At 43.3% G+C, this 17165-nt stretch overlaps 1 protein-coding gene across 2 annotated transcripts in view; it reads right to left on the bottom strand.

The window, feature by feature from the left end:
• RICTOR (RPTOR independent companion of MTOR complex 2) overlaps window positions 1-17165 on the bottom strand; it is a 218455-nt gene that overhangs the window by 158671 nt on the left and 42619 nt on the right. For both annotated transcript variants that reach the window (XM_077462825.1, XM_077462824.1), the window contains exon 3: window positions 1102-1199. In XM_077462825.1, coding sequence (XP_077318951.1) covers window positions 1102-1199 — 98 coding nt within the window. The remainder of the gene's footprint in view (window positions 1-1101; window positions 1200-17165) is intronic.

The raw sequence follows: 17165 nt of genomic DNA, 5'->3' as shown, positions 1-17165 counted from the left end.
GTTTTTAAGATCAAAGATACAACTATGTTGGTGTCCCTTGTCAATTTTACATTGTATTTTTTAAAATGTAACTGCCTACTCCCAAACTGTCATTTGAAGTAAAACACATAGCCAAGTATTATTCTACACAATTTTTTATTGTGCATTAAAAAAAGAAAACAAATAAAATGAGCTATCGGCCAATAAAACGTAACCATGCATTCTATGCATCTAAAAATATAGAAAATCTACCAAATGAAATCATTATTCAACCAAAAAATAATAATGTCAAAGCCATAACTCCAAGGCCAATAATAACACGTTATCTCCACCAATTCCGCAACATGTCTGGTCGACGAACGGCCGTTCAGAAACTAACTGAAAAGCACAAAATGAAAAAGCACAAAACAAAAAACTCACCAAACTTCTACTAACACGAAATTATCAGAAGAAGCTCAAAGGGTGGCACTAAAGAGCTGAAAAACAACGTAGTATGTCACTACATTCATATTTGTTGGCCAACAATTGTGTGGCGATGTGTCTGCAAGACAAGTTTGGGCCAAAGCCCTTTGGACAAAAGTCCACGGTTTTGTTGGCCAACAATCAGATCACGTGTACGAGGCTTTCGGCCCCTTTGCAGGAACGCATGCAATGGGAATATCGCCCAGAGACTATCGCTATCCACAGGTATACAGAGAGAGGGGACACGTCAGTTGCCTTGTTTTATCCCCTCTGTTTTTTTAAGCTGTGATGGGCTCAGCTTGATCCACCACCAATGAAGCCGCATTGCCAGGTTGAAGATCCAACAGAGCCTGCTTGACAGACAGATGGGGTGGAACACAAACCGGGGAACTTGCAGCGCTTCCAACAGGTGACTCAATAAGGGGGTGGTGGTGGAAGATGAGTGCACCAGAAATCGAGCCACTATGTGGGGAAAGGAAGTGACAAGAAGACATTCAACAAAGATGGACTTTTCTTCTAAAATACATTGATGGTTCGATGTGGAAGCAAAGCAAAGTATTTGCACATGTATTTATGAACCAGTATTCTCATTTTCTGTGACCATGAAAGCTCTTCATCAAAGCACTGGTAATCCATTATAAGATACAAATCAAGTCTTACCTTTATAAAATTGTTCAGGTGACCCAACTTCCGCATGTTCGAGACTCCATGAAGTTTGGCCACATTTTGTAGAATTTCTCTGAGGTTGTCACTTGGTTCTGGAAAGACCAAAAAATTTAATGTGTGACTTTTACCCAACATGACATTATAAAACCATCACAGGTTAAATATGGCAAAATATATACAGTATGTCACTAGTAGTCGCTATATGTGGCTTGCACTAAACGCTTTTTTGGCATAATACAAAATTATCTTTTTTAAAGTGGTTGTAAACCCTCCCCCACAACTTTGTCCCATGTAAATTAGCATAAAAAACCCTAATGAACACTGCTTGTAGATCTCTCCTTACTTGCTTAGTATTGTTGTAATGCTTGTTCTGTAGAATGAAGTCACTGAGCATGCCCAGATCTCCCCCGATTTATAACACACTCTCTATGTCTTATCTATCTGTTATCAGGACTTCCTACTACACACCACTTATATCCCAGGAGACTTCAGAATCATTCAGAGCTTCATCCTACAAACCATGTGACCATGTGACATGACATACAATGTAAACCTGGCCATTACTGCAGTCTTATCAGCTGAAGCTGATAAGACTGACAAAGGGAAACATTAGACATCGGCAAAAGTAAATACTATGAAATAAAACAAGTCAGCTATGAACAGGGAAGCAGGGTTGCCATAGAAACTTTGGATTGAGGAGGAGGCTTGGTTAACAGTACAGGAAGTGCTCAATGTAAGGGTGGAAATACACTCCACTGTGGACTCAGAAAGCAATACTTAAAGTGGGGTTCCACCCTAAAGTGGAACTTCCGCTCATCGGAACCCTCCCCCCCTCCGGTGTCATAGTTGGCACCTTTCAGGGGGGAGGGGGGTTCAGATACCTGTCTAAGACAGGAATTTGCACCCACTTCTGGGCATAGATTCCCATGGGAGTCTATGCCTCTTCCTGTCCCGGCGCGCTGTGTGCTGGGACAAACATGGGTCCCAAAGACAGCGCAGACCATCCCCATTGCGCTGCGCGACTCGCGCATGCGCAGTAGGGAACCGGGAAGTGAAGCCGCAACGCTTCACTTCTTGATTCCCTCACCGAGAATGGCGGCGGCAGCAGCCGAGAGCTGAGTGATCGATCGGCCTTGGTTGCTGACATCGCTGGACCCTGGGACAGGTGACTGTCCATTTATTAAAAGTTAGCAGCTGTAGTATTTATAGCTGCTGGCTTTTAATAATTTTTTTTTCCAGTGGACTCCCTCTTTAAGATGGCGCTGCCTTACCCCTGGAAACAAGTTGTTTACAGTTTCTTTAACCACTTGCTTACTGGGCACTTAAACCCCCCCCCCTCCTGCCCAGACCAATATTCAGCTTTCAGCGCTGATGCACTTTGAATGACAATTGCGCGGTCATACAACACTGTACCCAAATGAAATTTTTATCATTTTTTTCCCACAAATAGAGCTTTCTTTTGGTGGTATTTAATTACAGCTCGGAGTTTTATTTTTTGCTAAACAAACAAAAAAAGATGCAAAATAAAAAAAATAAAAAAATCATGTTTCATAGTTTGTTATAAAATTTTGTAAACAGGTCATTTTTCGCTTTCATTGAAATGCGCTGATGAGGCGGCACTAATAGGCACAGATAAGGTGGCACTAATAGGCACAGATAAGGTGGCACTGATAAGGCAGTACTGATGGGCACGGATGGGTGGCACTGATAAATGGGACTGATGGGCACTGATAGATGACACTGATGGGCACGGATATGTAGCACTGGGGTGCAGCACTGTTGTTGAGGCAGATTGTGGGCACTGATGGGTGGCACTGTGGGCACTGATGGGTGGCACTGTGGGCACTGATGGCTGGCACTTTTTTATTATTTAGGTGGCACTGGCAGGGGGCAGGTGGGCACTGATAAGCTGGCCGTGATCGGGACATCCGCCGGCGATTACCGGCTTTGTTGTGTCACATGATCAGCTGTCATTGGCTGACAGCTGATCACGTGGTAAGGGGTCGGGATCGACCCCTTGCTCCGATTCGTGATCAGGCGAGTCTCATAGACTTGCTGATCACAGGGCGCGCAGGCCGCTCGTGCACGGTACGACGTCAATAGACGTCGTCCCGGCAAAGCAGGTCCACGCTGTAGCCGTCATTCGGCTATAGCGTGGATCTCTAGTGGTTAAACAGTAAGTAATCTGATTTGGGCTGAATTACAGTGGCTATAGTTTGATAATGATTTATTATAATGGACTAAATGAAGAGAAGCATCAGAGTGGGAGAGTTTACTTCCTCTTTAAATAGACAAAACAAAACAGAATACTTGAAGTCAACATGTGAATGAGAGTTCTTAAGGCCGGATTCACATATGTGTGTCCGCAGGTCCGTGTCTGTTCACTGGTTCAGGTACAATTCAGGTGCAAAATTTTTGCCTGAATTTGCAACTGAACCAGACCCAAACACACACAGGACCCTTCTGTAATTCGGAATGCGGCTGCCCTCCCTGGATCTGTGTGTACCAGCTCCACCGAGAGTCAGTTACACTCGCCTGTCATGCGACTTGCACATGGGGAACCTGCATCCAATTCGCATATATATGTAAACCCAGCCTAAAAGTGCAACTTTTTTTTTTATCTCAACGTAAACCTGACTTAAAGGCAGAGTTCACTTTTAGGAGAAAGTTGCAGCCATATTTAGGGTGTAACCTGCTGCTATATACCCACTTCCCTCCTCCAGCACTCCCCCCGCCTCTGTGACAGCGGGCACCTGCTGTCACAATTTTAAAACAGAGCGGATGTACGGGGCCCCGCCCACACACAACTGTGTCATTTATTCAGTTTCCTATAAATTAATCTTCTACAATACCACTGGCAGCCATGGCAGATGGCTTGTAGTTCTCAACAAGCCCCATTAGATTGTAAGCTCTTCTGAGCAGGGCCCTCTTAATCCTCTTGTATTTTATGGTATTATAACTATATCGTCTCCTTTTTATATTGTTAAGCACTGCGTAAACTGTTGGCGCTATAGAAATCCTGTATAATAATAATATTAATAACTGCAAGGGTGCTGGTGAGCACTCATAGATTATTGATTCGTCATGCTCTTTAGTAACTGTCTGCCCAAGAGAGGTACGGGCAAACAGCTGTACTCGGGTACTGAGAGTTTGCAGGATCCTGGCATTGCACCCGCAATCTGCTGATGCAGGTGCAATGCTTTAGGTCCCTTTCACACTGGAACACTTTACAGGCGCTACAGTGCCATAAAAAGAAATTGGCCAGCACGGCTATGCAGGGTTTTACCCCTTTTTTGACCACTAGCGGGGGTTAAAACCGCCCGCTAGCGGCCGAATAGTGCCGCTAAAACGATAGTAAAGTGGCGCTAAAAATAGCGCAGTTTTATCGCCGACACCGCTCCCACCCCAGTGTGAAAGGGGCCTTACAGCAAGGGTAGGCAACTTTAAAGAGGTGGGGATCTACCTGAACAACATGAGAAAAGTCAAAGATCACCAGCACAATCATAGGTTTAAATCAGGTGGCGAGGAAGCGACGTATTGCACATGTGTAGACCCCTGGCCACTGCAGCTAAAGGGAGTGTGGTTGGGGCCGGGGTGGTTAAAGCATGTCTTGACTATAGGATTTTACCCCCCCCCCCCACTACATATGAAAATGAACCCTTACTGTTCTGAGCCCCCTATAAGGCTGCTTTCACACTGATGTGCTGCTGTTTACCTGCGCTGCGCTGTGTAATGGACTTCTATTATATCCCGCAGGCGTTGTGGTGTCGTGTAAAAATAATAAAAGCACCCTTTTTTTTTTTACCTCCCCCCCCCCCCCCCCCCTTTTTTTTTATGTGAACTTATCCTTTAAGCTGGCCATACATGGATAAAACTGAATGGGGAAGGCTCCCTGCCGGCAGAATACACTTCAGCAGGAAGGATTCACCCGATCTGATCGAATGTGGAATGAAAAAAAAAATGAATCATGCATTCATGCTTTACTGCGATTATACCTTAGAAAATCTTGTGCATGTGCAGTACAGCAAAGATGGGCTACAGGTACATTTTCACAAGGTTAGGCACGTGGGTAGTAGGGTGTGTTTAGCTGAGAAAACCCCTTCCCCAGATGAAAGGAAAAAATGCCCATGAAGACTCCTGGGAAGTATGCCATCATTTTGGCTTAGGCCAAAACAAGGACGCAAGAAAAAAAATTATAAAAAAAAAAAAAAAAAAAGTAAATATAATATACCTTGCTATCTGTGTACTAAGGCCAGCAGCATAAGGATTAAAAATACTGTATTTATCGACATTCATTTTAAGAGGCAAGTTTCAGGAAAAAACGTAAAACTTTAAATAAGGAACTTTAAAGCAAAATAAGGATCAGTGCCCATCTGCAGCCTCACCATTGCCATCAATGCAGCCTGATCAATTGCCCATCTGTAGCCTCACAAGCGCCGTCTATGCGGCAGCCGCACCGTCGCCGTCTATGCGGCAGCAGCCAATGGCAGCCCAGGAGACGGGACTTCCTATTACAGAGGCTGCCAAGTAAAACAGGAGATTCTCACTGTATGTAATCTGACAGCGCTCGTCCCGCCCCCCTCCCTCCTTGTTCCCTCCGAGGCATCTAAAATTGAAGTATTGGTGTATAACACACACACTATTTGCACCCAAAAAAATAAAAAGGTGCGTGTTATACGCCAATAAATACAGTAGTTAAAGCGGCATTCCACCCAAAAATAGAACTTCCTCTTTAAGCACTCCTCGGGCCCTTACATGCCACATTTGGCATGTCATTTTTTTGGGGGAGTGGGGGCTTCGTTAGGAGGGGGACTTCCTGTCCCACTTCCTCCTTCTGCCCAGGGAACGCCAAGGCAACTCCTCCTTTCGCCTCAGGCGGCCCCTCCCTCTAGGCAATCTCCTGGGACACGCGACAGGTCCCAGGAGATGGCCTGTCCACTCCGGAAGCGCATGGGCAACTAGCGCATGCACTGTGCGTGTCCCGCCATGAAGCCAAAAGCTGTCACGGCCGGGTGCCCAGCGTGGCAATAGAGGCCCTGGCGGAGAGCAGGGCGAGAGGAACGACACCCCATTCGGCTGCATTGCTGGACCATGAAACAGGTAAGTGTCTGTTTATTAAAAGTCAGCATAATTAATAAACATCAAAAGCCTGGAACTCCCCTTTAATGTGAGTTGTGTTAAAGCGCTTAACACAAAGAAGCACATAATATTCCTGGTAATGCAACATACCACAATGCATGATAGTGAATTACTGCAAGTTGTTGTGCGTTGCAGCACACATGCTGGCCAGGTGCATTGGGGTGCCATTAAGATCCAAATGGCACGGTGGCAATGCATCAGTATGAGCCTAGCCCTAAAATATCTCATAGATAGATGAGCACAATCTAAGCACCAGTAGGAGAGAGCCAGACCTGCGTCACACACAATTCCAGTTCAGAGTTACATTTTGCTACAAGGACATGCAAAGCGCCCCCCCCCCCTCCCAAGCAAACATAGTCAGAGCCCCTTTGGTGGGATGATATCAGGAGGGATACATTTGGAATATGACATGGCTGGGAAGACCCATCCTGATAGAGGCATGTCAGCATCTCATAGAATGAAGACAACTCATCCCCAGTCACTCTTCTAAAACATTTACTCTATCAGATTTCTGTACAATACTATTTTCTTTTAGGTCACTGAAAAGGACAATGTCACCTTTCTGAGGACCTAGTGGTTGTCTGGGACTCCAATGGTGAAAATTCCGCATAGAGAGTGTTTGAAACATTAACAAAGAACTTTTATTTTCTCCCTTTTGCTAAAAATGTGGAAAAATAAACTTTTTTGTTTGTTTTCTAAAATTTGCAAACAAGTAATTGTACATTTTTTAATGTCCGATGTGAGCATCTTATGAGGCTGTGGGGGCAACTTGGGCTATTCCATTCTCTCCAAAACAAGAAACGCAGAAGCTCCAGCTCTCTAATATAATAAATAATATATATATATATATATATATATATATATATATATATATATATATATATATATATATATACACACACACACACACACACACACACACACACTCACTGGCCACTTTATTAGTTACACCTGTTCCATTGCTTGGTAACACAAACTGCTAATCAGCCAATCACATGGCAGCAACTCAATGCTTTTATGCATCTAGACGCGGTGAAGACGACTTGCTGAAGTTCAAACCGAGCATCAGAATGGGGAAGAAAGAGGATTTAAGTGACTTTGAACATGGCATGGTTGTTGGTGCCAAACGGGCTGGTCTGAGTATTTAAAAATCTATTGATCTGCTGGGATTTTCACACACAATCATCTCTCAGGTTTACAGAGAATGGTCCGAAAAAGAGAAAATATCCAGTGAGCGGCAGTTGTGTGGACGAAAATGCCTTGTTGATGTCAGAGGAGAATGGGCAGACTAGTTTGAAATAGAAAGGCAACAGTAACTCAAATATCCTCTTGTTACAACCAAGGTATGTAGAATATCATCTCTGAACACACAACACATCCAACCTTGGAGAAGATGGGCTACAGCAGCAGAAGACCACACCTGGTGCCATTCCTGTCAGCTAAAAATAGGAAGCTGAGACTACAATTTGCACAGGATCATTATAATTGGACAAAAGAAAGTTGGGAAAAATGTTGCCTGGTCTGACGAGTCTCGATTTCAGCTATGACATTCAGATGGGGGGGTCAGAATGTGGTATAAACAACATGAAAGCATGGATCCATCCTGCCTTGTATGAGCGGCTCAGGCTGGTGGTGGTAATGTAATGGTGTGGGGGAGATTTTCTTGGCACACTTTGGGTCCCTTCGTACCAATTGAGCATCATTTAAACACCACGGCCCACCAGAGTATTGTTGCTGACCATGTCCATCTCTTTATGACTACAGTGTACCCATCTTCTGATGGCTCCTTCCAGCAGGATAATGCACAATGTCACATTGCTCAAATCATCTCACCACTGGTTTCTTGAACATGATAATGAGGTCACTGGACTCCAATGGCCTCCACAGTCACCAGATCTCAATCTAATAGAGCACCTTTGGGATGTGGTGGAATGGGAGATTCGCATCATTGATGTGCAGCCAACAAATCTGCAGCAACTGTGTGATGTTATGTCAATATGGAGCAAAATCTCTGAGGAATCTTTCCAACACCTTGTTGAATCTACGCCATGGAGAATGAAAGTATTACTAAACCTAAAAACATTTTTTACCTTAATGTATTGTTTGCATTAAGGTAAAAACGTTTTCAGCCTCCCTGAACCCCACCGTTCCCCTGTGTGAAGGGGAAGAGAGGGGAGAAGAGATCAGCGCTGTGCATGGCGGCATCTTTTCTCCCCTCTTGTCCACAGGATTTGAGCAGCATTGGCTCTTGCTGCTGTCAATCAAATGCAGTAGAGAAGGAAGTCGGAGGGGGGGGGGGGGGTGTTTTGTCCCAAGTCCCGCTGTGTAAGTCTATGGAGTGCCAGGAAGAGGAGGAAGAAGGGGAAGAGGAGGAAGAGGAGGAAGAAGGGGAAGAGGAGGAGGAGGAGGAGGAGCCGAGATCGTTGCCGGGAACCTGAGTACAGGAGGATGGGGCTTCTCTGGGCAATACCACTGCACAGAGGAGGCAAGTATAACATGTTTATTATTTTAATACAATAGAAAATTGCCTTTAGTAACACTAACCACATGCCGACCAGCTGCCACAGTTGTACTGAGGCAGAAAGGCACAGCTGGGGGCATGACACCCCAGAGCCAATGCGAGTACCTGGCGGTCACGATCACTGCCAGGCTCCCGCGATAGCTCAGGGCACTCGGAGAACAAGGATCTGTGTGTGTAAACACACAGTTCCCGTTTCTCTGAGGGGAGGAGAGACAGATCGTCTGTTCATACTGGGTATGAACAGCGATCTGTCATCTCCTCTACACAGTCCCCTCCCCCCTTCAGTTAGAACACAAACTAGGGAACACATTAACCTCTTGAACGCCCCCTGGTGTTAACCCCTTCACTACCAGTGACATTTTTACAGTAATCAATGCATTTTTATAGCATTGATCGCTGCATTAATGCCAATGGTCCCAAAAATGTGTCAAAATTGTGTCCACCATAATGTCCCGATAAAACCCGCAGATCGCTGCCATTACTAGTAAAAAAAAAAAATATTATTAATAAAAATGCCATAAAACGATCCCCCATTTTGTAGATGCTATAACTTTTGCGCAAACCAATCAATATACACTTATTGAGATTTTTTTTTTCTTTCTTTTACTAAAAATATGAAGAAAACATATCGGCCTAAACTGAGGAAAATAAAATCTTTTTAATATATTTTTGGGGGGATATTTATTATAGCAAAAATAATGCGTTATTTTCAAAATTTTACGCTCTTTTTTTGTTTATAGCACAAAAAATAAAAACTGCAGAGGTGATCAAATACCACCAAAAGAAAGCTCTATTTCTGGGGGAAAAAAGGGACATCAATTTTGTTTGGGTGCCACGTCACACGACCGCGCAATTGTCAGTTAAACACAGTGCCAAATCACAAAAAAGTGCTCTGGTCAGGAAGGGGGTAAATTCTTTCGGGGCTGAAGCGGTTAAGGCAGTTCTGAAGCCAAAAGGGGGTCCAACCTGGTCCAATGTTGCCAAACTCCCACAGCATTTTTTACTGACAAAACATGGAAAATTTACTGGCGGGGCACGTTCTTTGCTGGCAACCTGAGAAATGACAGAACTCTTATTGAAAACTAACACAGTGAATATTTGAACAGTATAAACAAGATATGGAAACACTGACAATACCTAGAACAAAGTCATTTGCTTGATTTACACTTAAAATGTCAACACAGCATGAAATTATCAGCCCCCGATATTTCCTGGCAGTTGTAAAAAAAAAATCATTGGTTTGGTTTTTAGGCTCCATGCATACCGGACGTTAAAATAACGTTCTAAAAACGCCAGTAGCTTTTCAGTGAGTCTTTCAACATTTATCAGCCTTTTTCTGCATATTTTATTTTTCAATAGATCGAAAATGCTGAAAAACACTGGTGAGCCACGTTTTTGAACGTTTAGCGACGTTTATCAGTATTTGGCTTTTTTTTTTTTGTGGTCAGAAAAATGACTCCTGAACGTGATTTTATGGCACTCAGAAAACAGCCCATAAACCCTACTGCTGATAAAAGTTCAAAAACATTCATGTGTGTATGGACACATAGGGTGGAGTTTACTGGCTGTTAAAAAAATAAAAAATAAAAACTGCCAAACTCCAAAAAAACTGACGTTTATGAACTCCAGTGTGCATGGAGCCTTACAAACTGACAGTAAATTTACTGGCAGCTGGCGCACCTGCCCGGTACTAGCAAAGTAAAGTAAAGTGACCAGTGTGTGTAATATATATATAAAAAATTACATATGTATAGAACACACATACAAATGAGATATATATTATACATACATACACACACACACACACACACACACATTATATATATTATATATATATATATTTTTTTTTATATTTATATGAGCTATATATAGAATATATATATTTATATGAGATATATAAAGAATATATATATTTATTACAGAACAGAGAAGAGGGGGTCCCCTGGGGGTGGACTTTTAAGGCACATACAAATTATAATAGTATACAAATTATTTTATTACATAAAACCATACACTTGTGGATTGGTCTGGGTGGCGTGGGGGGCGTGGCCCCGCGCACACCGCCCAGGGGGCTGACCTGTAGCAGGGAGATACGTGCTCACCAACAGCTGATGCACTGCAATCAGCATCAGCTGTTGATAGTTAAAGGGGCCTTTATTATCAGAGCCGCCCTGACCGTTGTCTGCAGACCTTATTTGCAGGACGCCGGCTGGACGGACCTCTCATCCTCTCCCATAACGCCATATGGTGAAATAAGTTATCAAAGTGCGGTTCACCCTGCGTTTTTTACTCCTATGCAATATTGATCACAGCAGGTATAGTTTTTCCCTGTTGTTCTATACTTCTAAGGTGAATTCTGCTTGTGCTATCCAGTGTATATTTGTTTATTTATACAGATGATATCGGATATCCCAATACTCTTTACTCCATTACATAATAAGCAGATTTGTCTGATACACATAATATATAGGGAGGCCCCTTTTGAAGCACTGTCAGTGCCGAACCTTTTGTTACTACATTGCTGGCTGTCATCTTAATTTACTCAGATGCAACCTATACTTTAATTTTTTTATTTGTACTTTTTAAATGACGCGCTAGTTTCTGCCCTGCACTGTAATTGTCAGCCCCAGTGTTTCCCCACTGGGGTCAAACCTTTTACTTTTTATTTATTTTCTATTTATTTATTTTTTATTATTTAATATATATATACACATTTTTTTTTTTTTTTAGCATTGTTTAATGTTTAACTTTTAGTCTTTATTTATATAGATTTATTCTTACCCCATTCAAATTACTATCATTACTTTTTATTTCTCATTTTTTCCTATCCAGGTGTTATTCTGGGTAAAACAACTATAAAAGTCCCAGTTCATATGAAAAAAAATCTTCTTCCCTCAATAGGGACTGCAGACCTGTTTTCACATCACTCCTGCAGGATCTCTACAACACTTTATTGAATAGAGATAGACTGGGGCATATACCTCAAGCATTGGCGGAGTCAAATATACCCATATGGTCCTGTACAATTGTTTCTTCTTTTATCAAATGGTGCCCAGCGGCTATTGTCATATATGTTAACAGTATTGTAAATATTTTGAAATTGTGTCTGTTTAACTATTTTTTGTACCCGTGTATCACCACCTGTTTAGATACTATATAACTGTGCTACCCTGTTCCTTGCCATTTATTAGATTCTACAGAAACATTGTATCCACACACCCCTGAAGAAGGACACGCTTTTCCAAGCTCCGAAACGCGTAGGGTGTTTCTGTTCAAATGAATGATACGACATAGCATCAATACTGGTTGTATATATACCTGTTGGTGTACTTTTTAATGTATACTGTATATTCAATTACATTTTGTTGGTTTTATGTAATAAAATAATTTGTATACTATTATAATTTGTACGTGCCTTAAAAGTCCACCCCCAGGGGACCCCCTCTTCTCTGATGTGATGTTTTAGGATGTGGCACAACAAATTTACGTGACCCTGTCATACCCTCTCTTTTGTTTATATTTATTACAGAGAGAGAGAGTGAGAGCGATATTATATATATATATATATATATATATATATATATATATACACACACACAGAATATAAATAGAAGGAGCATTAGTGTTTTTATGTAAAGTAGAAATGGAGAGTGAGAAGATCCGCTTTAAAGAGTAAACATTTGGATTTCAGTATTTATCTATTTATTTGCAAGGTTACTATACACAGAAGACCTGGCAGCGGTTTGCAATGCTGAGCCGGCACCGATAACTCAACCATAACCACCCACATTTCCTAATAAGCAAAGTCTCATCTCTAAAGTGTGAATTTTGCTTTCACACCATCTTATACTAAACAGAAATTCTCCAGCAGTTCCTGAGAGCTCTGCCTGGGAAATCCTAATAACGCTCCGCAAATAATTCTTTCTAAGAAAAAGATTTCATAGCTCATCCCTCTCCTGGGCTAAGAAAGAATTCTTTTAAAAGTACATATTGACAAAACTGGATTTTTTTTTTTTTTTTTTACATTTGCACAAACAAATGCTTAAATTATTGTTAAATATTTGATGAGCCTGTAACCATCATCCCATCATCCTCGGTGCAGCTGCAGAAATCAGGTTGATGCTGGAAGTGTCGGAATTGGTGACACTACAGTTTGTTTTCAGTGAATTGAGTACAATGCAAGAAAACTTTTATTTTTTTCAGTAAAATAAGTAATGCTCTCCATACAATAGATTTTTTTTTTCTCATTTTAAGAAAGGTCAAATTGATTTTCTAATTGTTAGTGGGGGTCAAATCGACATTCCTTTTTTTTTTTTTTTAAACAAGGTGATGAGGAAATTCTAAGAAGCAGGGTGAAAATGTTTTCTCCAATGAATTTCTAATGGTGTATGTGATTTTTGCTTGTTCCAAATTCAAAGCAGGCACAGGCTCTGCAGGAATTTCCGACAATAATGTCAGGATCCACCCAAATTCCTGACCAGCAACTGGCTCATCATCTCAGCATGCTGCCGAGAGCCTGAACCAGTCGCTCCCACCCCCTCCACAGTCCGGTGCTCCAGTGAGCGCTGGAGGGGCAGAGCAGAGAGCCGGTGACTGACAGTCACAGCTCTGTGCACAAAGCGGAGGAGAGAACTGATCGATCAGCGGACTTTGATTGTTCAGTTCTCACTGTAGAGCCAGCCGGGGAGCTTTGATGCTGCAGCCATCTAGGCGAGTATGTTTGCTATTTTTGAATCCTACAGTTCTCTCAAGTGTGTACTAGCTTCTTTACAGGGAATTCTTCTATGGGCACTTTGATTTTTAGCAACAGAGTCACTTTAAAGTGAAACCTCTTTAAAGTGTTACTAAACCCCACAACAGTAAAATCAGTCTGTATATGCAGTGAAGCATGCTTGCTATACGCACTGTAGAACCGAAGTAGTTGATCCTTTGCATTGTGTATAAAGGCTATTTGATCCTGCCTTCTCTGATCCTCCCCTTCTTCCACTTTCCCCTATTTCCTGCTAACACAGTCTATGGAGTCAGGCTGCACATGCTCAGTTTGGTGTAAATTGCTAGAGAGGTTTTTTTGTTTTGTTTTTCTTGGAAGGTGCATGTGATCAGCACAGGGCCAATCAGCACTGTCCAGGCAGAGGGTCCTCTATAAGCTTTAATCAGTGCTGGGCTGGAAAATGATAGAAGTCACAAGACTGCTATATACTCCTGGTGAGAAAAGGTATTGAGCAGTTAAAGCGGGATTCCACACTAAAGTGGAACCTCCGCTGATCGGATCCCTCCCCCCCTCCGGTGTCACAATTGACACCTTTCAGGGGGAGGGGGGTGGAGATACCTGTCAAAGACAGGTATTTACACCCACTTCCGGGCATAGACTCCCGTGGGAGTCTACGCCATTTCCTGCCCTGCCGCGCTGTCTGCTGGGACACACACGTGTCCCAGTGACAGCGCGGAGATTTCCTATTGCGCTGCGCGACTCGCGCATGCGCAGTAGGGACCCGGGAAGTGAAGCCTATTCGCTTCACTTCCTGATTTCCCTCACCTCGAATGGCGGCGGCAGCAGCCGAGCAATCGATCGGCCTCGGCTGCCGGCATCGCTGGAACCCGGGACAGGTGAGTGTCCATTTATTAAAAGTCAGCAGCTGTAGTATTTATAGCTGCTGGCTTTTAATATTTTTTTTTTTGGTGGAATCCCTCTTTAATATTCACTAAAATAATTGCATTTCCATGTTCTGTGGAGACCAGATATAGTGAATGCGGGGTCCTGGGTTTAGTAACAAAATGTCATTTCTTGCTTAGGTAAAGCCCTCTGCTTTATAGAGATTCTAAACTCTCTCTTTTTTTTTTTTTTGTTTGGTAAAAACAACAAACAAGTTATACTTACCTGCTCTGTGAAATGGTTTTGCAGAGCAGCCCTGATCCTCCTCTTCTCGGGTCCCTCTGCGGTGCTCCTGGCCGCTCCCTCCTATTAAGTGTCCCCACAGAAAACAGCTTACTATGGGGGGCATCTGAGCCGAGTCACAGCTCCCTGTCTTCATTCAGACACGGAGCCCCAGCCCAACCCCGCCCCCCTCTACTTATTGGCTCACTAAATTTGATTGACAGCAGTCTGAGCCAATGACTCTTCACTGCTGTCTCAGCCAACGAGGAGGGAGAGTCCCGGACAGCCGAGTCTCTCGTGCAACATCACTGGATCGAGATGGGGCTCAGGTAAGTATTAGGGGGGCTGATGCACACCGAAAGGTTTTTTATTTAATGCATTAAAGATAAAAAAAAAACTTCTGCCTTTACAATCACTTTAAGGCACAAAACCATAGCGGCCTATTGATTAAAAATAAATAAATCGCAGTGTAAATGTCTTGATTCCACACAGCTGTCAAGAATGATCCCTGTAATGTTTAGGTGTATTTCCTATAATCGCCATCTCCATCTAGTGGGCATAGTGTAGTATTTTCCTAAAATACTGCAACAAGGAAAAATGTAGATTTATGGCCACTAGATGGAGATGGCGATCATAAGAAAAAACACAAATTAGGCACATTACAGGGATTATTTGCCACTGCTGTGTGAATGCTCAGGCATTTGCAGTGATTTTTTTTTAAATTGACCCAATAGTGTGTATATACAACCTTGTACGTCAGTAATTAAAAAAAAAAATAGACAAGGCAGATAGACTATGTTCCACATAGCCCAGGGGTGCCCAACTAGTGGCCCGCAGAGCCCTCTGATGTGGCCTGTGACCTCCTGCTCTGGGATGGCAGGTTGGCAAGTTTAGATCGTGGGCTGCCAATCCGCCATCCCAGACCATCAGTGTTGTGAATGAAGCCAGCGATAGAGGAAGCAAGCGGCTGCGGAGCAGAGCCACATAAGCTGATGCTTCCTGTAAAGCGCCGACTCCGGTCACAGGCGGAGTGATAACAAAATGCACTCTGCCTGAGACAACAGCTGGCAATACCTGAACAGAAGACTATTATTAGAGGTACGTTTATTACTAAAATCACAGTGTATATATGGGCAGATCTATTCTGCACTGGTTACTGGGCTGCTCTCAAACTGATCTGCACCTGCGGGTTTCCTGCACTGAGCCACAGACTTCTGTTATTACCTGCCGGTTTGGTGAGCTTTCAAATAGTGCACCACACCTGCAATATATAATAAAAGTCTATGGTAAAGTGCGGCTCACCTGTAGGAAAGCCACATGCGCTGCAACCTCAGTGTGGGCAGTGCATCAGTGGTAAAGTAGCCTTAGCCTCCTTTCTTTCACGCTATCAGTCTGACCCAATTGGACTCTCCATTCACTTCTATGGAGCAGCAGATGTACACAGACTTGTCTCCGTTTACATCCACCTACCTCCAAACCACAAAAAAAAAAAAAGAACAGAAGGGGATTTGTTCCCTTCCATCTGGGCGGTTTGGGTCAGAGGGCCCATAGAGAAGAACGGGCTGTGTGTGCATATACAGAGTGGACACGGACCTGTCATCTGCCCGCTCCGCTCATTGTAGCTCGCAACCGGTTACCAAGTTGCTCAAGTTGCCCTTGCTCTTCAAAAGGTTGGTCAGCTCTGTTGTAGGCACTACCATTTCTTTGGGTTTGACTGAAATCCAACCAATTCCCTATTCAATGAGTGCAAGCTGAACTAAAAGTGAGAGATTTTACAAATAACAAACCTGTAATACTTACCTCCTCTGTGCGGCTGGTTTTTCACAGAGCAGCCCCGATCCTCCTCTTCTCTGGTGCCTCTTTGCTGCTCCTGGCCCCTCTCTCCGGTTCAGTGACCCCCCACAGCAAGCAGCTTACATTGGGGGGGCCCCCCGAGCCGAGCTACAGCTCTGTGTGTCCATTCAGACATGGAGCTGCCATTTGGTCCCACCCCCTCTCTCTCTTGATTGGCTAACTGACATTGATTGACAGCAGCGGAGCAAATGGCACCGCTGCTGTGTCTCAGCCAATCAGGAGGGGAGTCCCGGATGGCCGAGGGACTTGCGGACATCGCTGGATAGAGAAGGGGCTCAAGTAAGTATTAGGGGGGTTGAAGGCTGCAGCTGCACACAGAAGGCTTTTTATTTTAATGCAAAGCATGTATTAAGATAAAAAAAGCCTTTTGCCTTCACAACGCCCTTAAATCTGTAAATATTAAAAATCAAAGGTAGCAGTGGATCTGTGTTTTTGCATCGCAGACACGTGGCCATTTGATAAAACATAAACAGAATGCAGTATTGCTTTGGAACAACTGTAGTTGAAAATTTAGGACAATTGTTTACTAGATACAAACAGCACTGTGCGTCGGCGCCTTTGGAGTCGTACAAATCCCTTTGTGATACAAAATACTCCACCTTCAACATTCTTCGTTGCTCTAAAGCCGTGCGCCTCAAAGCTACAGGGCAGAAAACTAGGTAGCGCCAA

The sequence above is a fragment of the Lithobates pipiens genome, unplaced genomic scaffold (assembly GCF_037356315.1).
Source record: "Lithobates pipiens isolate NorthernLeopardFrog02 unplaced genomic scaffold, aLitPip1_a1.2 Scaffold_3, whole genome shotgun sequence".
Taxonomy (NCBI): domain Eukaryota; kingdom Metazoa; phylum Chordata; class Amphibia; order Anura; family Ranidae; genus Lithobates; species Lithobates pipiens.
Note: the sequence above shows the minus strand (reverse complement) of the source record. Positions and strands in the feature narration are given on the sequence as shown.